This window comes from Seriola aureovittata, chromosome 20 (assembly GCF_021018895.1).
Source record: "Seriola aureovittata isolate HTS-2021-v1 ecotype China chromosome 20, ASM2101889v1, whole genome shotgun sequence".
NCBI lineage: Eukaryota > Metazoa > Chordata > Actinopteri > Carangiformes > Carangidae > Seriola > Seriola aureovittata.
This window is the reverse complement of record NC_079383.1, coordinates 12046050-12071000: the sequence shown is the minus strand read 5'-3', so window position 1 is coordinate 12071000 and position 24951 is coordinate 12046050. Positions and strand designations below refer to the sequence as shown.

Here is a 24951-nt window from a genome sequence, read left to right as displayed (position 1 = left end):
GATTTTCTAGCTGTTCGTGCATAACAGTGCTACAATTCCCCAGCCTATTTCCCTCTGCAGCTTGTTCCATGTTTGATCATGCTGATAGACTCTTTGACATGTTCGCGTTTTATTGCTTGTTTATTCCATTTCCTATCTCATGAATTGCCTTTTTCTGTTTACCTTTCCATTTTCTTTGCGCGGAGGATCCGCGAGCTGAAATGAATTCTGCAGCGCGTGCTTATTGTTCCAACACACACACTCAAACACGCACACACACACACACACACACACACACACACACACACACACACACACACGTGCACATTAACGCTTCCTTCTTTACTTTTTCTCTTTTTTCTCTCTCTCTCTCTCTCTCTTTTCTCTAGTGTGTGTGCTCATGTGTGGATGAAGTCGTGTCCTGGAGAAGTTTTCAATGCGTGCGTCAAAAGTACGTGAGGACAGTGGCGCATTGGACGGCTGTAGTCAGTGTTGAAGGAGCGGAAGGAGGAGGGAGATCATACATTAACTCCTGCTGGCTGCGGGGACTCTCCAGTTGATACAAGCCAAGACAGAGGGGTGCACTCAGAGCAACACTGACAGCTTTTTTTTTTTTGAGGAACACAGAAAGCGACAAATGATCTTCTTTTCTTTTTTTTCTTTTTTTTTTTTGCGTGGCAACCCTGTGTATTCCAGGGCATTTTTACGCACCGCAAAAGAGTAAAGAAAACGCTGCAGAGATGAGTGTTGCGCGGCTGTTCTTGCTCCTGAAGGATCCCCTCTCCTGATAAAGGGACCAAAGAGGACAAAACAAGGCTGTCCATGGTGTTTTCCAAAAGAAGATCGCAAAGGTGGAGCGATTAGAGAAGGGCTGATGACGGGACTATTAATCCTTTCAGTGCATCAAAAGCACCAAAGGGTATTAGAAACGTTTGGATGGAAATCGGGCGAGTGTTTAGAACTATTTTTGGTTTTATATGAAACTGGTGATTAGTTGTTGTGACACATTTGCAAGGATTTTTTTTTTCTTAATCACTGAAGATTTTACTAAGGAGTAAATTTGCCTCTTTTTTTTTTTTTTTTTTTTTTTTCAGCGGAAGATTGTATGGTAGTCTATGAGCGGTTTCCCGGCGTGAATTTTCAGAAACTCTCATCCCAATCTTTTTTTTTCCTTTTCAAGTATTCCTACATCTAAATGGAATTAGTTGAGTCTAAAGCCGGTTGTGAAAGGAACAGACATGGTACATGGACACAGCTTCCATCACGGTAAGACATCACGGATTCATTAGCTGAAGCTCACTTGGTCAAAGCTCTTACTGCTTCCTTACACCCTCATGAAAAAAAAAAAAAAGAAGTAGCCTACAGTGATCCTTTTATCAGAGTTAAAGCTCCAAATATCAGAGCAACAGATTAAAGTGAGAATATGAACAGATTGATGGTGATTTGTAGGGATAAAACAAATATTATGAGGTGAGACACAGACATCCTGCATCCTACAACCTGTAAACTCACTGCTGAAGGTCACACTGTAAGTTGTTGTAGGGGTTTGTTTTTCCTTTAATCCATTAATGGTTTGTTTTTGATCATTTTTAGTCATGTTTTAGTTCTTTCTTTTTTTTAAGGCTCCATTATTTTGAAGTGTTTAAAACATAATTTTACATATAATTTTGTATATATTTTCTAGTTACACTATAAGCCTGCATTTTTCTTTCTTTTTTTATTTTACATCACAATATTTGAATCTTCCTCACTGTTAGTTTAATTTCTTGTTATGATTATTTTAGGTATTGTTTTCTATTTTGGGATTCTTTACAAGGTCAAACACGGGGCAGGTTCAGTATTAGCATAATGCTGATGTACAGGACATGAAATCCCAAACCTGAGATAGTGTTCCTCGCTGACTCAACCCTTTCTCAGCTGAAATCAAGCTGTGCAGAAACAACGAATACGCCAGATGCTCATGTCACAGCCTTGATCAGAAATGTGTTTATTTCTCTTTCTGTTCTTACAGTTGTTGCAAGTCTTCTCATACTTGGGTTGTCTGGGGCAACAAAGAAGGATACAGCAGGTAATCTTTATCACCAACTGCCTCTTCTGCTCAGATGTCCTCTCTCTCTCCTCCAAGCTTCAGCCTCTGTCTTCTTCTTTTTGCTTTTATATTATTCAGTGAAAAACAACTCTGGAGTGAAGCCTGCAGGTCAATGTGGAACGTGGGTGAAAGAACCAGAAGGAGGGCTCTTCACTTCTCCCAATTACCCAAACAAATACCCCCCAGACACAGAGTGCGTCTACATCCTTGAAGGTAAATATTCTCTTTAAGCACCGCAGTGGTAAAGAACCAAGGTGATTTATTCTCAGCTGAAGCATTCCTGGGGTTATCCTGAGGTGGGGGGGGGGGGGTCACAGTAACTGTTCAGGGAATGATGAGAGATGTTGTATTATTTGAGCAGGTTTGCTAGTGGCTACTCCACGCTGTTATTTTTCTCATTAGGAGATGATATTTGATAGATTTGATCAATCAGCACAGATAATCAGATTAAAACATGAACATGTTTTACATGTGAGCATGGAGACTATCACAGCTTCAGATGAATTGACTAACTGCAGTCATTGGTGGTGTGTATTGAACTCATGGACGTTCTAATAATGAAGTAGGTTGAAGATGCGTCAATGAAAGCATGACTAATATCTCAGTCCCCGCTTTGTGCTAGGTGGTAATTATTTTCATTGTGTCTTCTAGCCCCCCCAAGGCAGTGTATCGATCTACACTTTGAGGAGAATTATTCAATCGAATCCTCTTGGGAATGTAAATTTGACAACATCGAGGTTCGGGATGGACCGTTTGGCTTCTCCCCAATGCTCGGACGGTACTGCGGTCAGCACAGCCCACCCGATATCAGGAGTAGCGGCCGATATCTGTGGATAAAATTTGTTACAGATGGTGAACTGGAAGCGGTGGGATTTTCAGCAAATTACAACTTCACTGCAGGTACTTTTTTTTTTTTTTTTTGTAGTTGTTTTGCCTTACTGCTTCTGTCAAATCACTTCTTCCTTTCGAAGCATATCCATGCTTTATAGCTCCAACGGCAAGGCTCCAAATGAATAACAAACATCATCCAGGGAACTCGGCCTTGTGGGAGCCTCTTGCAGCTTTATTGATTCTCTGTCTGCACACACTCAGTATTTCCATTGGCGATATACTGTCATTGGCTGGGACACTCTTGTGACTGGCTTGGCTGTTATTTCTTCTTCTCTGTATCTGGTGTGATGTGGAACAGTGTCCGATTTTAATTCAGTTCAGCAGCACCACTCCTTAGTTTACAGGGCTGGAAGAAGCTGAGAGAGCGTGGCAAAGTAATCTGTATTGTCGAACACAATCATGGCAATTATGGTTGTGTGTAAAACCTTGACTTTCTTAATTTGCCTCGTCTTTGCTTGAGATCCCATTACTGAGGCACTGTGAGGATTGATGACAAGGAATCAGGGCATAACCATGATTTAATATTCCTTCACCTACACTTGACTGGGTTTAATAACACTGTCAACTTTTTTAGTGTGTTGAAGGCTTGAAAGGCACTGTGCCAGGAAACATGAACGGTATGCCAATTTGTCTCCACATCCACAGCACCTTCAGGCCCATTTTACCATTGTAGATCTGAGTGTGTCATTGTTTATATGATAAACACTTATGCAGTACATCAGCCTTTCGTCACAGAAACATGCTACTAGCTACAGGCTTTTGAAAACAAAGGTACTGAGGTGAAGAGGGGCTATAGATTTCTCCCTAGTGGCTTTATGTGTGTGTTATCAAGAAATCAGGATGGTGAAGCTCTTCAGTGGAAATGATGGTGAAAAAGAGCAGTCGGTCGCAATGAAATCTACTGAGGAATAACATGAAGGACTTCATACCATGGATTGTTAAGCAGAAATATTGCTATAGAATATTTCTGAGATGTGAAAGTATACTATGGGGGAAACCTGCTGTAGCTCAAATGTATTGAGTGTTATAACAGTAAAAGTTACAGAGTGTTACGCTGTCAAATATGATATTTTCCATACAATTCAGAAAGGAGCTGGAAAGGAAAAAAAAAATGCAAGAAAAGTAAAGTAAAAAAATGAATCAAAAACACAAATTTCGAGAGTGTCAGGTACGGTTACGGTCTTTGCTGTAGAGATTGTTGTCTGCTGAGGCATGAATCTCTTCTCCTGCTGCTGGGTTTTACACATCATTCGCTCTATCAGCTTCGAGTTGTTTTACTCTTTAGAAATGCACTTGTGATATTGCAAATGTGTCATTCCATCAGCAAGGCTAATTGAGTGACTAAACCTTAACCAGATAATATAACTGGATGGCAGTCTAGCTCATATTAACTATGCTACCATTAAAGGAGTGAACTCTTCCCTTGATGTTAGCACTAGGAAATTTGCTCTTTTGCCGAGCTTTATATGAGGATATGGATATCACCCACATGCTAGTTCTAGAGGCCAGCTAGCTTAGCTTAAAGGCTAGAACCGGGGGGGGGCAAACAAACAGAATTTTTATTCTTTGTTGTTAGTTATTTTTATAAATTTGACCATTGGATGGTTTGTACAGTTTTTTTTATTCACGCCATGTACAAACTAAAGAGATGTTAGCTTTAAGCCATGTTAGCTAGAAATGTAGACACCATGAGTACAATAGTGTGTGTGTGTGTGTGTGTGTGTGTGTGTTTTGTGTGACTAATCTCCCAACTCCAGTTCTCTCTGTTATTTCCCCTTAGTTTCTCTCCTCTTTCTTCTTGTTTCTGAATGTTTATGAAGAAGACCACAAACAGCACAATTTTTTTCACTCAAGGTGAAACATTTCCATTTCAAGCGATTCATCTTCAGCCTCAGTTCACACCACAACGGGCTGATCCTGCCAGTTACATCTTTCCTTGCAACCGCGGCGCCTCTAAAATTTGTCCAAATACAGTTTAAAGCCGAAGACGAATGAACACATTTCATCTAAATACGTAAATCAAACTTTTACTTTCGTATGGCTAAGTGGCTAAGCTAACTAGCTGCTGGTATTAGCTTCACTTTTTCAAAAATGAAAAACAAAAAAAAACTACTTTTTAATATAACAGAATTTTTGTTGGCATCTACGGTACATGCTTGTCAGGGTTTGTTTCCCACAGAGCTCACATCGTAATGTCTGATGTCGTGAGGGATGTTCTACAAAACTGTCTTCCCTAATGGATATGAGTAAAAAATGTAGTAAAGTGGAAACATCACTACTGTAACTCCAAAAACATCACGACCGCACAAGAAGGATAATTTGTTGTTTTCAGCTCTGATAGTCAGACAGAGAATCTAGACTAAATTTTCTGTAATGTGCAATTGAAGTATCATTTCGTCTTCCTGCTTCTCTTGGGAGTTTCATTGAAATTTTGCTGAGAGGAAAGAAAAAAAAAATAAAAAGCTCTGCCTCTCGACTTGATAGGAAATATCTGTGGCATATGATTTACATAATTAAAGAAGATAAAAGTCCTGAATTCACTTGACTTGATACTCTGAGATCTGGCAGTGTTGAATAGTGTTTCACATCTGCAGCTGCTCTGCTAACCATGCTAATTCACACAGCCCTCCTCTGATGAATGGGAGCGGGAAAAAAAGAAGCAACAAAGGTGACATGAATCAGCTCCTCTTACACTCCTTCCTCAGTCATTTTAGGAGCTCAGAGATAAAACAAAAAACTCTTACGCCTCTCCTTCACATTCTGCCAGTGTCCTTTCAGAGCCTCGTGCTCTTGATGACTAATGCGATCGGTACCGCAGCGGTGAATGAAGAAGCAGCAACTGGAATCTCACAACATCCGTGTCATATTATATGTAAAGCACTTAAAGACTGCGGATGTGGCATCGGAGGAACGAAGAAACTGCTGGTGTAACAGATGTGAGAGATTCACTCAGAGCAGTGACTAAATGAACTTGGCTGCCACAATGATGGGATGTGAAATTTATTTGTCAAACAAATTAAACCCAGATGCCTCATACTTGGTTTCCTCTTACGTCACAGGAGACAGCAATCTTTTATCACCTCTGCAAAATACATTGTAGCTAGTTTTATGCAAGGGTATGAAAGATATATGGGGAGTCTGACAAAATCTTTTGAATAATACAAACAGCTGTTTCCTGTTTAACTAATTCAGCTCCATATACACACACTCAGCGACGAGACTGTGAAGCACCTGTATAGGCATCAGTACACAGAAGCTTATTAGGCTGCGGAGTCCATCTGGAAAGCTGCATGTGTGACTCACTTTAGTTACCTGACTTGAATGAGCATACGCTGCACTGTTGTCAGGAAATACCTCTGCCCACTTAACACATGTGGGCTCATGGCTGAATCATAGCCGCTGCTTATTCTCTGTAGATCATTACTAGGACTTGAGTTCACTGTAGTATTTCCTACTTAGAGGAACAGTTCAGCATTTTATAAATATAAAGGTGCAGCCAACAGCAGATTAGCTTAGGTTAACACAAAGATCTGAAATGGGGAAAAACATAAGCTGGCTTTGTCTGACTGTCTTAAGAAAATCAGCGGATCAGCACCTGTAAAGCTCACTGAACAACATGTTATATCTCATTCATATCATCTGTGCAAATATATATATAATATATAGTGTAAAAACAGCACTTTGTGTTGTAAGGGGGTTATTTGTCCACTGGTGCCCTGGTAACATCACATGGGTACTACGAAAGCCAGGCCAAGAAATAGTTTCTCACACAACCCACACACGCTTTGAAACTGTGGTTTTTGTATGTATTAAACAGATGAGACAGGTGAGCGTGCTAATAGTGAGCTTTCAACAGGGTAAATTATTTCCCCCGTTTCCAGTCTTTGTGCTAAGCTAACCGGCTAGTAGCGGTAGCTTCATATTTAGCATCTTCTCCTTTAATCTCAGCCAGAAACCAGATATCATGAAAAAATGTCAAGTGTTTATTGAGTGTGTGTTTTTAAAATGCCAATATGCAGTAGACTGAACCTTAACATATTATCCTACCACTTTGAAGCAGCATGCAGAGCTATAAGTGAGCTGTAAGTGTACTCCAGAAGTCATCACATACTATTGCTCAACAATCAAGTATATATATATATATATATATAAAAGGCAGTTCGGTCAATTAAGATAGGGAAGGCTGGGACAGGAGTAAGCTGTAAACTACCCACAAGAACAGTGTTTTAGGAAAGGACAGGAGGCCTCAGGCCAATGAGGCAGGTGTTGTTGACTGTTTGAATTTACAAAAACGAATACTTGAGATAATTTTTTATTTCTGTTCTTGCATCCTTTCTGTCTTTCTCATTATTCTGCCCAAATATATTCATAGTGGAGCAATAATTTAGTTTTGAAATAGTGGCAACTTGTGAAAGTGTGACATTGAGCTATTGTCTGTGTGGGGTGGTGATGCAAATGGAGCCAAAGAATAATGAGTAAAATTTAGCTATCTGCCATAAAAAGCCTCTGTTGTTACAATCTTTTTATTTTTCATAGCTCTCAAGTTGCCTCGCCTAGATTCACATCATATCTAGGGGTCAGCTACAAAGCAGAAGGGTGACATTGTGACAGGCAGCCCTGTACTGTTGTAATGACAGATAATATAAAATTGCAAGAGGAATACAACTTGAAATTTTATATTGGATACAGCATGTGCAGCAGGGGAAAACGGAACCATGGTGTGTACATTTCTGTGTGTGTGCAAAGCTGTTGGGGGATTTGAGCAGCGTTCTGGTATTCAGGTTGTCCTAGGGCGCCTTGACCTTAGAACCCTGTGGACTGGTAGATTAAGTGGTGTTTCAGCACCTTAAGCCAAAGCCAGAGCAAATAAAAGCTGCAAGTTCTCCCACTTTGGCTCCCTGCACTCTGATCACTGAACATGCTGTTTGCAGAGTCAAGACCTGGTTCTGAGGCAGGTGCTGCTATATGGAGCAACTGTGTATTTCCCTTGAAGGACTGGTAATATACTATTCCTATATATATATATATATATATATATATTATATATATATATATATATATATATATGCTAGTTCTTAGATGCGATGTGGCTTTTATGTGACTACATTTAAAGGTGAAATATTTCACTTGTGTTGTGTGTTGCTTCAGGAAAAATGACATCCTATATTTGATATTTGGATTTGTGTAGTTTTGCATTTATAAGGTATTATATTTGAATGTATTTGGTAACAATTGTGACTGGAAAATGATTAATTAGATTTCTTGCACCTTTTAGCATTCGTAATTTAAATGTGAAAATAATGCAAATTTTCCTAAACACACAGAAATACTCACCAATGTGGGAAAAAAATGGATCCCTGGATGCCATACAGCCTTATATGTTACTTTCATTTGCACTGCTACTGTATGTTTTCTACAGTTAAGTATGCCGGCCATTAATAATGAATCTAACCAAGGTGACTCTGATTGTTCTAGGTGCCTTATCACCCAACCAAGCTCCAAATGGATGAGAATCATTTTGGGAATAAAATGAGTCAAATGACATTTAAGATTATAGCTGGAATAGGATATATGGGCCTATCATGAAGGAGGCAGGGTCATGAGATTGAACCTAGATGGCCTCAAACTGGAAAATTGAAAATTGAACCAAAGAGATCGACTCTTCGCTCTTGGAGGGGAACTCACTGGCACCATTGCTGGGGTGGACAGAGAGTTCAGCGACTCCACGAGCAGTTTCACATCTGTCTCCAAAGTCATTTGCTGATGGCAACTCGACATTTAAAAGTTTGAGTGCTTTTTGTTCAGTTGTATCCACTAAACCCCTAATACTGAGGTTCCCAAATACTGACTTTCACCAGTTGACAGAGTGAGGCATATATTAATGGATGATGGTTGTCATTAACTGTATTGTAATGAAGAATTGAACATACTGTCAACGTATGTTAATATAATTATAGGGAATTCAGCCAAAACATAGACAGCAGTATGCAATGAGCTGTCATCGGTAAGGAAATACATGACTTCCACCTACCATAATCGTACTAATTTTTATGTGTTAAACATGCCGTGGAGTTGCAGAATCATGACACATAGTTTAAACAGATTTAATTCTCGTTGATACAACTGAGCTCATGAGATGTGATCTGGCTTTTTTCTATTGCGTTTCCTCTAAATCCGAGGAAAACACTGTCAAAATGTTGTCCCACACTAGTACAGCACCTAAGGCCTCGGGAGTTAAATTTCATTTTTCATGGCCTAACACTGGTCTGGGCTCAGATTCACTGTGGAGCAGAGGAAAGATGAAATTCATGAGTAGAAATGGAGAGAGAATTCTCCTGTGGTGCATTTTCTGGTTTTCTCCCAAGATCTCAGTGAAGAGTGTGTTTGCCTGAATGGGCTGCTTGCATATAGTCACTCCTAATAAACCATGCCACCAAAAAAAAAAAAAAAAAAAAAAAAGATCTTCCCAACAATGTTTTGCCCTAATGTTTATTATCATTAGTGCTCCCTGGAGTGCAGGTCACATTTTCTGGGAGCTTTCCCCCTGATTGTTCAGTGCTGCCTGCTGTTTCTCTGATTGTTATGGGTCTGTCTTTTCTCCACTGGGAAAATGTGTAGGTGTACATTTCTCACAGCATAGGTATGCATCTTGTGTATAATGCAATTTCCCCAAAGTAATGCTATCAGCTGAAGGGCTTTGGCAAAGCGAAAATAACCTCATCTGTGTTTGTGTTTATTTTTCAGATGACTCATTTCAATATTTTTTTAACAGCTGATAGCAGTGTAGAAAAAGAAACAGACCTGTGTTTGGAGAACTGGCTCTCTCTTTTGGTTTTTACGGGGGATTTTCTCATGGAGCCTTGTGTGTTTTGAGATGTGGCTGCCCACACCAGTTTCATTTCAATGATAACCTCCTCTGCTCGTATGTGGTGAGGAAGAATAACAGTCTCCGCGTTTGAGCTCAGCCGACACGCTTCCCTTCATACTGCCTCTGTTAGCAAAACGAGACGGACGGAGCGAGTTAGCATTGCAGGCACAGCACTCGCAGCTGTGGAAGAGGTCGGTCGCAACCTCACTCTCCTCACTCATCTCTCTGTCTCTCTCCTCTTTCAGCAAACACTACCTCTTTTCTTCTCTCCTATCCCCTCTTGCCTGGTCCATGCTTTCTATGTGTTGCACACCAGATACATATTAAGGCCGAGATGTCATTTGCTTACCTTCGATTATTTTCGTTTATTACAACGTGGCTATAATTTCCATTGGTATTGATTGTGCTCACAAAGTTATTGGAAGAGATCTGGGAATGCGGAAGTTAGAAACACAAACAGTCACATGATCATACATATATATGGTTGGATAGATGGAGGATTTTCTCTACATGAGATCAAATACATAAAGACAAAATAAATCCAATTATATCAACTTAAAATTGCAGCACAAACAATGATAAACTAAAGTAAATTAAGCTGATATTATACTTACTTTATTCATGCGTCCACTATCTCTTCACTTTCAGGTGTCAAACAGAGGAATCTAATGAAACATAATACAAATAAATATTCAAAACCAGGCAGCAATAAAAGTACATGTCCAACTCACTGGTTCTTGGTTGTCTCCTTGTTTTGAGGGAAAGGGCTTGCATACAGATGGGTGGGGTTATATAACTTCTGGGTGTGGTTATTGGGGTGTTAGGTGATTTGCAGGTATTAGACTTGTGATTTAACAGACTTGGTGAGTACAATTTAATAAATGATAGAAATGATGGAAAAAAAATCATGACAAGTTGGACAAGGAAAAGGCTTCATTTGTACCGTTGACCAGTAGCAAGCTGTTTTGACTTTTCTGAACTTTAACTTTAATGTCGAGCCGGAGAGTGTAAAACATCTGTCCGAGTTTGGTTTGTAAACAGTTATGAGACAGAAATCAATACAAGTATACTAGTACAAGTATTTCTTAAAAGCGTGAACTTAGTATCCCGGTAGCAACCAAATGAAATAGCTCGCTAGCTGAAACAAAAGACGCTTGCTAGCTCAGAGAGCTATTGGAACCCGAAAACCACTAGCATGTTCCCGACTGGCTAGCCTGTTAGTGTTTAGCTCATCAGCTACAGCATTTCAGCAACTATACCTGTGGGTTTCCAGAAACACACCCCTTGAGATGTGTGGACGGTTTTCTTAGGTTTTCACTGTGCTCACTCGCTAGTGTGACTGCGCCTCTATTCTCTTTTCTTTTTCTGTACCACTTCTACTTCCACTTCTCCCATCCTTCGCTCTGACATCACCCCTCACTCTCTCTAGCCTGGCACAGGATGTTCACCAGCTTATCAGTCAAGGAGCCTTTGCTCAGGGAGGGGGGGGGGCAACCAGTCAGAGTTTATCGCCCTGTAGAACTTAACTCACTATCCAGCAGGATGGCTGATATTTACGTCCTTTGGCCGTTTCAGCCGCTCCTAGCCAATTACCCTGCAGATCAATCAGTGACTCAGCCTGCCTCCTGCTTCCATCCTCTGTGGCACTTTGTTAACCAGGCCTGCTGTTCAGCTACAGATGCTGTGCGGGTCAGGGCACTGCTCTGTTGTAGCCTTTAAGTCTGCAGTAATGTAAAGCGTAGTGAGTGTGGGGGCTTATTTGTAGCCTGGTTTGGGGGATTGGAGCAGAGGGGTTGTGTGTGTGTATGTGTGTATCAACTGTATACCCACACACACCATATGTATAAATACCCATGTGTACAATACACTGTGCTGGTACATGTGTATTTGTATATGTGTTTGTCCACATCATGCATCTTTTCAATCGCTTACAGGATCTTGGCTGCTTTCTCATTCAAGCCCCCTGTGTCCTTGCTGTGCTCCGTCCACTACAGATTGACTTATTGTGTATTCAAGCAGTCTTTGCTACATTGTACATGTGATGGTCTTTTTTCTCTGAAATGCATTGGAAATTAGCTGGGTTGTTGTAAGTGCGTTTTTTTTTTTTTTTTTCAGAGCTCCCTTCCTCTGTAGGCATAACAGCTCGCCTAGGGCTCTTTGTTTCATTAGCCTATCACTGTGGTAGATCCCTGGCTGTCATGCTGAGAGCCCGACTCTCTCCATTATGCTGTATTAGGCAGCAATAAGATTGAGCTGTGTGTTTTATCTCTGCACACATTAAGGCCTCAACCCATCGAAAACGTCTTGGAGAATTATTCTCTGAAGGGTTGATAGTAAAGGTCTTTTTTTTTTTTTTACTTTTTGGAAGGTGAGTGAGTTATGTTCGCTCGCGCTCCTCATTCGTATCTCTGATTTTGAAGGACATCACAGAGCAGATTGCTTTCCATGCTTGACGAGTTCTGCTTTTGTTTTCATCTTCTCATCAGTGGGATACTTCCTCAGGGGGTTAGTGTATTAACATACTGGGTGTAACTGGCTCAAAAGGAGTTTGAATGATGAAAGCTCTGTTTTCATTATCTACATGTTTCTCTCCCATTTTCTTACATCCTTTCTGGCAGTGGATTGCACTCCCATCTGATCAACTAAGAGCAAATGTCTGATTCCAAAGGGACCTAAATCACATTTGGCATCATGGTAATCTGATAGGTAATGGCGAGCTTTTGTTTTGCTGTTGGGAGAGCAATGTCAACGTTCAACAATAAAGGAGGGCAAGACCATGATGGGATTATGAAATGTGGAATTTGAGTAATCCTTACAACATTTCAAAATGATAAAACAGTTGTGGATTCAAGCGGATGCTCCAAACAATATGTAATACCCCCTTGTAGGAAATGACAATAAAATGAGTTGATGGTACATTTTATGAAATGAAAGTGCAGCTCGGGTCGCATAATGCCTGTCCTACTCTATATACTGTTGGGACTGTGTGTTGGAGGGTTAATGCATATCATTACCATTTGATAGGCTTATAGAATAGCCATGACAAGTGGTTTATGGTTTACAGCTGACTGTAAATCTCCAGCCTCTCTCAGTCCATCACATTTTATTTGTTCTGGGGTTCCCTAGGTTCACCCAAGGAAGAAATATTCAATGTAATAATAATGGAACAAAATCTGTATACAAAGCAGAACAGAATAGCCGATATCAGTCTGTTCTGGGTTTGGAGAGGTGGATGAAGCGATGCCTTATTTTGCAGCTCATTCATAACCATAATAGCAAAATTTTCCAAAGCAGACCAGGACTAAATTTTCCACAAAAACACCTGCTCTGTTTTCCCGCCTGCGTCTGTTTTCCCCTGTCTGTGTGAAGGATTGCTACTGCACCCAGAAGATCCATTACGTGAGCTCGCGGGCTGCTAAACAGTTCCTACAGGAAAGACCAGGTTAAATTTGAATGTTTACTGTTTGACGTCCCAAAGGTGCGGGTGGCATTTGGTGTCCTGGAGGTGTGAAACAGATTGCGCAATGTTCTATGCAGTTTGTTTGAGTACAATTTCAGCCATTTTGCTGAAAGTGTCAAGCATTTTGCTCGGCTCCGAGACCTTGAGTCAGAAAGACTGAAAAGAACTGTCAGGATGACAGCGAGGTGTGGGTTCCCGTCCGCTTTTCTCGCACATTTTGTCGTCTTTCATCCTTGTCAGAGCCCAAATTGCTCATCCATCTGTGATTATTGAGGTGCAGGGGTGTGTGAGAGAACATTTTTATTTCCTCCTCAGACCACTGACTGTACACCAGTGGAGTCCAGCAAGTCAATTAAGACCGCCTTTTCCTGTCGGGCGACTGAAGTCTTTCTGGCAGGTTGCCGAGAGCAAAGACCTGGAAAAAGTTAGCAAGTCGATCATGTGTGTTCATCTCTGTTTCTCTCTCAAACAAACACTAACAGCCTGCTGAGCAGCATGGCCTTGCTGGCATTTCATTTTCCATTTGGCAAGCTCGATTAATCACGGCGCTCCTATACAATGCGACGCACATGGCCACCCACCAGTGCTGGCTCTCATTATTCCCCTACGCAGGAAAATGTACAGCTAGGGGAGAGTGAGGCAGAGAAAGAGCAAGAGGAAACATCACAGCCACACTACTGCACAGACTGTACATATGAGCGATGAATGTAACAGGAAAAAAAAAGGAGGCAAAGAGGGAAGAAAGGAAAGAGGGATTCAGCGATAGAGAGGAAGATTTGGATTGCTGTGAATAGGTTATGGCCATGCTGCGAGGAAGACTGATAAAAGATTGGGGCTGCTCCATGTCCCCTCAAGGCTCTGCTTCTATCTGAATATTCATTGAGCTGACACTGGCTTTTCTCACAACTGTCTATAAAAAGGATGCCAATTGGCTTTTACCTTGTGGCTTCTAATAAGCCTCTGTGCCTAACACGCATACAAACAACTCTTCATAACACAGAGGCGCACATAGTGGCTCCTGCACTTCCATACAAACGGCTTTAAAGCAGCTTTAAGTGCCTCAACAGTTTGCTTGTCCTTATGTTTGAATTGCTGTGCTCGGAAAATGCATTACTAGATAACGGTTTCTCTGTTGACAGTTGTTTGGCTTCATATCTCCAGGACTGAAATTGAGACTTCCTGACTTTATCTTCTTTTATGCATCCACTATGATTGTTTATTCATTCTGTATTATGAAATATTTGATCTGCTGCGGGGAGGGTGGGGTGAAATTGTTTTGGGAAATCCTTCTGTTTGTCAAAAAAAGTAGATTATTCATCCATTCAGCACATATATATAATTTTTATTCAGTTATGATCCTGGATAGTCAGGGTTACAGTAATGCAACTTTTACAAAATTCTAATATTGCACAGGACAAAGGGCTGACTGAACCTGAACCGGTTTTCTGGAAAAAAATCAGCACTTTGCAGATACAACATCCTGCAATGATCACCCATGCTGAGTTTGTTTGTGTAAATAAGAGAAGTAAGAGTCTAGTTTATTTGTGCAGAACATCGTGCACATGCAAAAACACAAGGTTCTCTCTCATTTTTTGTATCCTGATGTGCGGAGAGGACGTTTTTCTCATCCAAGGCCTGGGTCAAGCTGGATCTTAGCTGGAGGAAACCACTCAAATCCGTACGCTACTCCTAATCCCTTTGCACAAACATAGACATGCATGCTGGACCTCCACTGAGCAGCTATAGCTATACCCTTAGATCAAAAAAAAATCGGTCTCATTTTGTGCTCCAGTTTGTTTGTAAGAGTCACGATGGTTCTCGGTTTGTACACCGGAAGTGAGAATAGGCATTGAGAGAAAACGAATGTGAACTTGCTAAGCAGCAGCGATTTTGGATTCATGTGGAATATACACACAGTACAATACAGCACACATTGTGTCCATTTCCATCAAAATACTTATTCATAACCACCCGTGCCATGCACAGCAATCTTAAATATTCAGGCATAATCCTTCTGGGGCTGTTCTGGTAAAATGTAAAATTCAAGTGAGATTGAAATCACCATCCCTTCCCTAGATAGCTGTGTGCCACAAGGACATAATTTTCTTTTTCTTAAATTAGAAAAGATTAGGTTGAATCTGGGAGGCTCGGCTGAGAATTTTGTCGCCCTCTGGGCAACACTTTATTTCCTAGTATTTCAAAACTCTTCCAACTTTACCTTCTGATTTAGTTGATATTTCACAGTCTTTCTTTAATTTTCTGTCTCTTTGTTATAGAAGGGGAAAATACGTGTGTGGCTCTGCCGACTGTACTGGTGATTCATAACGGAGGAAAGTAATTTGTCTTTGTGTGAAATGAACTTCACTTATCGTTTCAGAAACCTTTTGGCTTGCTTGAGTCTGTTGTTTGACATGGAGCAGAAATACTGTAGCGAAACACTCACACAGCTTTTAATTCCATGTAGAACCATGCACAAAAGCCCATTCCACCACACAGACACACAGAGCATTTTTTTTTTCTCGTGTTTGTAATCACACATCCATCAGTTTATCTCTACAGCCACAGACATCATTTCACCACCACACAGAGCAAGGTAAGAGAGCCTGAAACAGAATCACAGGGTTATACATCAGACGGAGAAATAAAGAAAAGTAGGGGGTGGGAGATGGCAGCGGGATTAGGTTTAAACCCCCCTAAAAAAGCGTATTGTGTGTTTGTAGCTTATAAGAGAGACTGACTGTGATCAGGGGGAGACGTCTGAGTCATTGATTTTATCGTGCTCTGCCTCTGAAGAGGCGAAGCTTTGTGGATACTTAGATTGTGGTAGAAAGAGCTCGGTGAAAATGCTTAAATTGAGTATGTGGAGAGGAGAGGAGGGCTTTGGTGGGGCTTAAATATTCATTTGCTGGTGGCACTAGCTCTATGGTGAGGTTTTAGCTCCTAACAGTGGATCTCTTGACACAGTACTTGTCAAACATCTGTGGTTCCGCTGAAAAAAAGCTCATTTCAGCGATCTGGCATTTTAGTGTTGAGCTGCAAAAGCATTTGTTGTGGGGAAGGTGCTCTTGACCTCTCTCTAATAAAGATGCTTGCATTGGGAGAGTTGCCAATAAGAATGGTTCCAATAGTTTGAATCACAGCCTTGCTGATCAACTGTATCTGGTAATGAGTCAGATATTTTACAGCTCTATTTATTAGTATTTTATACTCAGTTCTGACAGTAATTCAAGTACTTCATTCACCAAATGATGTGTTTCCATGTATTGCTTTCAAGCTCGGTAAATATAGTATATTGAATAGGGAGGCTGTTGACCATGACAACCATCTTTTTCCATCTGTTTAAAATGCTTTTACATATTTGAGGTAGAGTAAAAACATCTAAGGACGTCCAAACAAGCATGATTGGTTGTCACTTTCAATTGTCAAATTCATGTTGCACTGGGGGACTTTTGGATCTAATACTCTTGCTACACCAAAATTAGCATGTACAGTATAAGTGGGTTTTAAACCTACTTAAAAAAAAAAAAGCAACTGACTCCTTTCACACTGCCAGAGGAGTTTTCCTTCTGTTCGAACTGAGACGACGCAGACACACAACTGCAGGGAGCAATGTTATCACATGCAGTTACCAAGCACACACACACACACACACACAGATGCAGGGGAGGGAATACCTTAACAGTTTCAAAGACTAGGCTGCTAGCTGCCATGCACACTGGTAAAATGGATCTGTTGCTTTTGATCCTTGGGTTGGTGCTCCTGTAAGTGTCGGAGCCTCCGTGTGAGATGCTTTAGTGTCGTGTGATTGCGTGTTTTGAAAACTTATTTCGGGGCTGCAGCTCACTCTCAGCAGAAGGTGTATCTGCAGTGTTTCTGGTTTAACAGCAGACAGGTGTCACAGCGCGGAAAAGGGGCAAAAATTAGCGTGCCGATCGGAGCAGGAGCCGTTAAATACCTGTGACTACTGCAGAGGTGCGAGTGAATTTCCAATTGTCCCCTTTCACATTGCAGACAAAAACCAGATGTTAGCAGGTTTTGTTTTTCCTATTCACAATGAATAGCAGCTTGTTGCGCCTTGAGTGATTTAGTCCATATGTTTGAATGGAGGTTAATGCATGGTAGGATCACACTAACCACCCCATAATACAAGGATTCACCTCAGCTAACCATGGAGTTAATAGTGCAATGTCAAGGACATAGCCTAATCCCTCACTGGCTTCCAAACACTTTGTTGAAATGCATTTATTGAAATGCAAAGCCACACCTGAGGTACTGTTTTCTGGGGCTCTGTGATGGTGTCAAGAATTGTCCCCCGTGCCTTCCATGCACCCTTTTATAAAGTTTTATTTGAAGGTGAAACCCGTAACTTTCCACTCATTGTTGCCCTTGTTCAGCGGCAAGGGTAATTCCAATGATGCTGCAATGATATGATTTGCAGCAGTTGTTGTCTTGGCAGGTGGGTTGTTGCTATGGTTTTTAGGATGTTACAGCGGGTGTACTGTATTGAATTAGCCTCTGCTAAAAATGGAGGATCTGCCAGCTAGGAAACTATTTTAGTACAAATACTGTTTGCAGGCATTGAGTTTGGGGTAAAGGTATATGTATATTTTTTATATTTATATATATATATATATATATATATATATATATATATATACTTCACGATGCAGAGGGATATAAACAAGGTTTCCAACCTAAAAGACCATATGGGTTGTTTGTCCCTACCCTCAGATGTTACCCAGAGCAGCATAACAGCAGCAGGTGTACCACACTCTCATGTTGTCATGGTAACAGTAATAAACACACAGTTAAAGATGTGAAAAGGTCATGGTTTGATTAGGGTACAAAAACTACTTGGTTATGTTTTGGAAAAGATTGTGGATTGGTGACGTCGGTAACGTTAGAAGACCTTTGTCGTCATGGTTACAATAAGAAATGGGAACTTTGTCACTACTTACGGCAACATTAAAACGTAAGTGGATCGTAATAAGCTTCTTGCCCAGATGACCTATGAGCCTCTTTAACCAACATTTGAGATTCCAGTTTTAAAGGTATTGCGGTTCAGTATGTCCCACTGTAGTATAATGACATTGCTTTTTATCAGCCAGTGTAGCGCTAATGTCTTGGCACAGCTCGTGTTTTGTCAACAAGCTTCAAAATCTCTTTTGGGTGTTCTCTGTGCAAGCCTGATTGGGACTGGGTTTTTTCATTTCATTAAATGTGTGAAGGATTTCATCAGCCACAGGCAACCGTTTGCCTGAGGTTCAGATGTGTGAAGCAACAGCAAACGATGGTGTTTTCCTCTAAACTAACAGATGGGATTGAGAAGCACTTGATACTGAGTGACAAAAGAGTTTACACGAGGGCAGTCGAATGTGTCCGTCTTTCATTACATGTAATATAACAGAGGGACAGAGAGTTCTTAATGACTTTTCCACTTCTGTCATTGCACCTTTTTCTGTGCTGCAACTTGGCGAGCACGATTAGCCTGCACACCAAAGAGCAGTGTTTCATTACAGTGGAGGGAGATCTTTATTTGATCTTACTACTTTAGCACATTTCCCTGTTAATACCCGTTCTGATGTCTGATTAAAACTCTCACAGTAATGTGCCAACAACCCCCCCCCACATACACACACACACACACACATCCCCTCCATCAGACACACAAAAAGCCAGTTTGAGAAAATTAAAAATCTTTTAAAAGGATGTAGTTATCTCGCCCTTTTTTCCGACGGACATTTTTATGTAACTCAATTGATGCATGACTGCTTCCATTAACTTCTGATCCCTAAGTTGGTATAAATACTCTTTTCAATTTAGATAGTGGCGAGCGGTGAATGGGGCGTTGCGTTGGCGTGCATGTAGAGTACCGACCTCCGCCAGACTTCTTGACGAATCATTCATTCTTTTATGATTTCGCTGATATTCACCTACTACTGCGGCTCTCCCTGCACATTCAAAGACTCAGCTGTCTCGATTGACGCGCAGATATACATCTCTCAATCTGTTACGGTGACTAAAGCCTGAAATTGCATATGTAAATCTTTTTTGTAACACGACCCTGTGCCGCTATCTGATTTTTTTTGTCACTCATTCTCAGTCATCTCAATCAATTTGCCTCTCTCCTTTCTAGGAGCAGATGCGGGGGGGGGGGGGGGGGGGGTTATTTATCCTCTCCGTCATTCACTTCTTCACTCACTTACCCAGGTTTTATGCAGTGGCAGAGCAACCTTGTATTTTTGCCCTCACACCCATTCCTCGGAGGCTCGTATCGCCTGTAAGTGTGCGCGAGAAAGTCAGAGAGAGAGAGAGAGAGAGAGAGGGGGAGAGAGATAGCGACACTCTAATGGGGTTTATCAAAGTCAACCTGAATACTCTAACAGTCTGGGCCAGAACATCAAAGCCTACTCTCCACTCCACTGCCAACTACTCTGGACATCCATCAAACACCCAGGCTGGGGGAAAGCCTAAATAGGCTAAATTGGATGACGGAAATGTTTGTATTGTAAGGACAGATACTCTGATGAAGGTCTAATCCCAGCGTGTCAGCGTGGCTGTGAATGTACCTGGCATTTTAGGGAGTTCGCTCGAAGGTGTTACAAGAAGCTCCTTTCTATTTGAAACTGTGTGTGTGTGTGGGGGGGGGGGGTGAAGAGGCAGTCATCCTCATCGGTATATTATGCCAGAATGCTGCGAGGTCTGCTCCAACATACTTTATGACATGCTATCGATTCAAGAGAAGATGAAAGGAAATGCTGTGTGATTTGATTTCTCATTCAGGGGTCTTAATTCCCCCTGACACGCATTGAGAAACAGACGGTCCTTTTGAATGCAGTGAATCTGACCAACAGTGTTATTCTCTCTGGGAGATCAGAGTGTTTCTCCCCATTTTTTTTATTAGACTTCAAAGGTTACATACAGAAATAAATGCAGTGTATATACAGTATATATATTCATCTTTTTGATAGCTGTGGACACACTTTAATCCATCATGAATCTGTGTGTTTGCACATGTGTTCATTTGGATGTAGAGTAATGTCTGTATACTTTTCCTGGCAGTGATAAATGAAGTGATTTTTATATTTAAAAAAAAAGAAAAAACATTTTTTGCGCAGTAGAGTCTTGTGTGGGTGAAAATCCATTACATGAATTGTGCTTTGCATCCTCCACACACGTCACTGAAACAAGATATTTGCATAAAGCAGATCATGCTTCACTTTGAATAGTGACATAGTGAATTGCATAGTGACAGATCATCTTCTTAGCAGCCATATTTCGCCACTCTTAAATGGAGCTTTCTAGTTAGGCTCGGGCACCAAATAGAAATGGATTTTGATATTATGCCGCTGCTCAGTGAGATTGCAGTCCCCCTTCTTGGGCGTATTAATATTGTGAAAGGAGAGGTTTGAGATGAGATAAAGGGACCGTATTGAACGTGTGCTTCAGTTTGTAGCAGAGTGTAGCAGGAAGCTGCACAATCTTGAGGAGACACAATACAATCTGTCTTAATCATTTAAAAGGATTTCCAGAAATTGTTTACAACTGAGCATAAACTAGGCAGCAGAGAAGGCATGGCAACAATGCTTCATAATGAAAAAGAAAATAGTTGATTTAAGCGTGTGCAGATAAACTAAGCTAACATTCTCACAATGACAAAGCTAACATGCTAATGTCTAGCAAGTATATTGTTCATGGTCACCATCTTAGTTTAGGTGTATGCTAAAATTTGCTAATTTGCACTAAGGACAAAATACAGCTGAGGCGGATTGGAGTGTCACTAATTTTGTAGATATTTGGTCATAAACCAAAGTTTTATCCAAATAGAAAATTTTGACATCATGGTGATAATGGTCACCATAACAATTAATCAATTAGTTTGTCCACCAGAGTGCACTGACAAAAATGTCTTGCTCAATATGGAGGTTGGTAACAACTTAAAAAAAAAAAAAAAAATCTGAGCGATCTATATCAAGATTGATTCTGTAAAATCCCCAAAATCGATATCAGTATCAGACAGACAGACCAACATAACCATCCCTAGAGCCGTGCTGCTAGCATGGCTAAAAAAAAAAAAATACAGGCTGACAAACATGCTCATCCACGCATCCCCCTGTCGTTCACATATACTATATATTTCTATCTGCCACATAGATGCAGTGTAAGCAAACTGTAATAGCCAATGCACCAGTTACACACGCACACAGTTAGGGTGTGGGTGCACACAGCCACACACCTTAACTGTGTAGTTATTGATTGCTCCTCTCTATTTTGCTGAGACAGATGCTGTCTCTTCCAGGATGGTACTAGACCACTTGGCTGGTGGCCTTTCTCTCTCCCCTTTCTTATGAGACAGCTATCCTTCATCTGCAGCCACACACACACACACACACACACACACACACACACACGCACACACACACACACACACACACACGCTTTACCTCAAGTCATCACATCACTACTAATCACCTGCCCCTCTCTTCTGAGTCAAGACAGCTTGCAGTCCTTCACGTTTGTCTTCTTTATTCTGTCAGGTCTCTGTTTTACCCGTTCCCCATCACTTGCTTTTCCCATTTCTCGATACTGTTTAACAGCGAGTATTCTTTCCTATATTCTCTCTTTCCCCTCCATATCTCCGTCTCTCTCCTTCTCTCACTTTTTCGACAGACAGGGAGCAGTTTTTTTTTTTCCGCCCATGTCCGTCTTTGTGTGTCGGCCTGATATTCCTGCCATTTTTTCAGTGGACATGTTGTAGTCTGCCTTCATTTCTTAGCACCTTGCTGGGCATCTCGCTGGCTTCCCGCTCTCCGTTGGTTTACACTGTCTGTTGATTTACTAAGGTGATCGCACTTCCCTTTTCACACTTCGCTGCCAAACTTCATTACAGTTTTAACACTTAAATAAATCTTTCCCCGCAAATTATTACTTAAATTAGGGTTCCAAGTAACTATCGTTTTCATTATCGATGAATCGGTTGATTGTGAGACGTGTTCAAATTGTATGTTTGATAAACTGTTTAAAATCCAAGTACATTCAGTTTACATAGAGAAAAGCAGCGAATCCTCACTCCTTACCAAATGAATGAAACAATCAAACTGGGTGCCAATTAATTTTCTGGTGATCAACTGACAAATTAATCAATGTATATATATATATATATACATATATATATGTGTGTGTGGAATTGTAGACTTAAACTTATGACATATGATCAATGAGAAAAAAACTGGTTTCACTGTGGAAGCACATTCTTTGCTTCCACAGTGAAACATAGTTCTGTTTCTGCGTATGGATCAAATTCATAAGTTGCATTATTATGGAAGAAGCAATGTCTCAATATTCTGCTTACTTAGTATAATAGACAGACTCGACTATGAACAGTTCTCATTCTGAGCAAATTGCTAACTAAGTGTGTCCACCACAGTTTAAGACAATAAAATGCAAATTTGCAAAGGCTTCTGCAAAGATGAAAAGGAATTCAAATATCGGTGTTAATAGTATATCCATGTATGATTGTGCACCATGGGACTATATAGAATCTGCGTACAATAGGATACCTTTAAGAACTCACCGAGCAGTTCTACACATTACTGTATGTCACAGCGGTTCCTTGGAAAGTTATCCCAGCAGGATGCGACTCGCTGATTGCTTCTGACAAGCACATACAGACTCAGGTGAAGCTTTCACTTGGTTCAGCAAGGTGTTACTGAGTACTGCTGTGACTTTGACATTTTCCTGTTATATTCAACTCAGTCAGCCCCATGACTTGAAGCAACTATATGGAATATGTAGCGTTTTGTTGGGTTTATTAAATAGACAGCACACAGGCATATTTTAGGTGGAGGATATGTTTGGGCTGCAGGAGTATTTGAGTGAAAACACAACCAGGTTTTTTTACACTGCTTATTTTTGCTTGCGGAGAAATGAGCAGCAGAGGTAATGGGGCCTGCGTAATTGACTGAAGTGAATATTGAATTTGGCAATTTGATCACTGTCCTTTACAAATTACAGTTTAATGCGAGAAAGTTGTTTCAAAGTCAAAGAAAAAGTAATTCCATATCACACAGGAAAAAAAAATGAAACAGTCTGACCACTGATGTAGTAGCCTAGTAAATGATGTTGTAGGCGTCCCTCTTCTCCCCAGGCTTCCTTGTTTTCTAACAAGTGAACTGTGACCTGTTGAGTAATTTGGTTGTGGGAATCACAGTTGGAACAGCTTAACCATCACTAATCTCCTCATTTGGCACTATGTGCTGTGTCAAGCACAAGTGTGCTTTATTTCACTTATTCGTTGGCACCCATCAAAAATAGATAGAACTATTTTTAACTTGGCACCTGTGAAATAATGCATAATGCATGTGAGGGAAGGATAATGAATGATCATAGCAGGTGTCAGAAGTATTCTGGTTGAAAGCCTTGGGGCTGAGGGAAAATTGGACAGATCTTGCTATGTTTATTTATTCATGCCCAAATCTGGCAGACATGTAGCAAAAGCTATGTTGCGGTACAGCTTCCCTGCTGCTTAGACCCCTACAGCTAGTGCTGAGAGCTAATGCTTGGCTAGGTTCCTGTTGCCTTCTTATTGTGCTGGTGGCAGGCAAGAGTCCCACTGCCAAGTAGGCCTTATGCTTACTTAAAGCTGCAAGTAGTGCGGGGGGAAAAAAGCACCATCACTACTGATAAATGAGGTTGGAGATAAATGTATCTCTTTCAAACTCAAATTATAGCTAAATGGTAACTCTCCAAAAGTCAGAGTTTCTTCTTAAACATGTGTTCTCTTTACAAATTATTTGCTTGTTAAGGCCAAAAGTGGAAGTTTTATTTGTGTGTGTTCTCCAAGCTCTAATGATTTAATTAAAAAAAAAGGTGCAATCCAAGAAATCAACACTTTCCTACTTCAGATGGCGACTGCTAACAAATTTGAATTTCCAATGACTGTGAGAGGAAAACAAGTTAAATTTGAATTTAAGAATCTTGTTAGCCAAATGTTCAAAAGAGCCTGAGAAGGAAAAGCACTTCAGCTATACTTACATGTTAGCTTTTCTAGCTGCACTTTTTTGTCAGATATATATATATCCTGCTGTTCATCTCATAAACAAATATACACACATGCACTCACACTTGCAGCAAAACACACACAGGGAGCAGAGCCGGTCGCAGGAACTGCATCAGAATCTGCACCGACAGAAGGAAGACAGTTGCAGAGCTTGTGTTAGTAATGATAAAGTATGTGTTTCTCTCACAAGAGGAGGTTGTAAGTGTTTTGAACATTAAATGGTTTTCCCCAGGATCTCTCCAGCAGAGGTCCAATGATGTGAACATCGTGTTCCTTTTGTGTGTTTTCAGTAAACTCAAAAAGTAAATCTTAAACTTCAAGCTACAGTTCATCTCCCCGGCGGAGGCAAGAGGAGCTGGGGGTGCATTTAATGGACATACGCACTAATACTTGTACAGTCAATTTATGTACTAAATTGAACATCTTTTTCCGTACATTCACAGTATGTGCATACCAGACGTACTGTAAAATGCATACAAGGGTCCCTGGGGGTCCAAGTGATGTAAGTTTCAACATCAGAAGGCGTAGGCAAGGCTCTGTGTGGACATCCTTGTACCCTGCAATTTGTTGTGATTACGCTACAAGGGCACCGGCAGCTCGTGTGT

The 24951-nt window shown here is 40.8% G+C and overlaps 1 protein-coding gene across 5 annotated transcripts in view; it reads left to right on the top strand.

Annotated features, from left to right (window-relative positions):
* Positions 1–382: 382 nt before the first annotated feature.
* neto1l (neuropilin (NRP) and tolloid (TLL)-like 1, like) overlaps positions 383–24951 on the top strand; it is a 69947-nt gene continuing 45378 nt past the window's right edge. For 2 of the 5 annotated variants that reach the window (XM_056364924.1, XM_056364920.1), the window contains exons 1-4: positions 388–1245; positions 1991–2047; positions 2147–2281; positions 2720–2968. In XM_056364924.1, the coding sequence (XP_056220899.1) occupies positions 1218–1245; positions 1991–2047; positions 2147–2281; positions 2720–2968 (469 nt within the window). In that variant the 5' untranslated portion in view covers positions 388–1217. Of the gene's footprint in view, positions 1246–1990; positions 2048–2146; positions 2282–2719; positions 2969–24951 lie in introns of all 5 variants that reach the window. The other 3 variants (XM_056364921.1, XM_056364922.1, XR_008826177.1) reach the window with 2 other exon arrangements.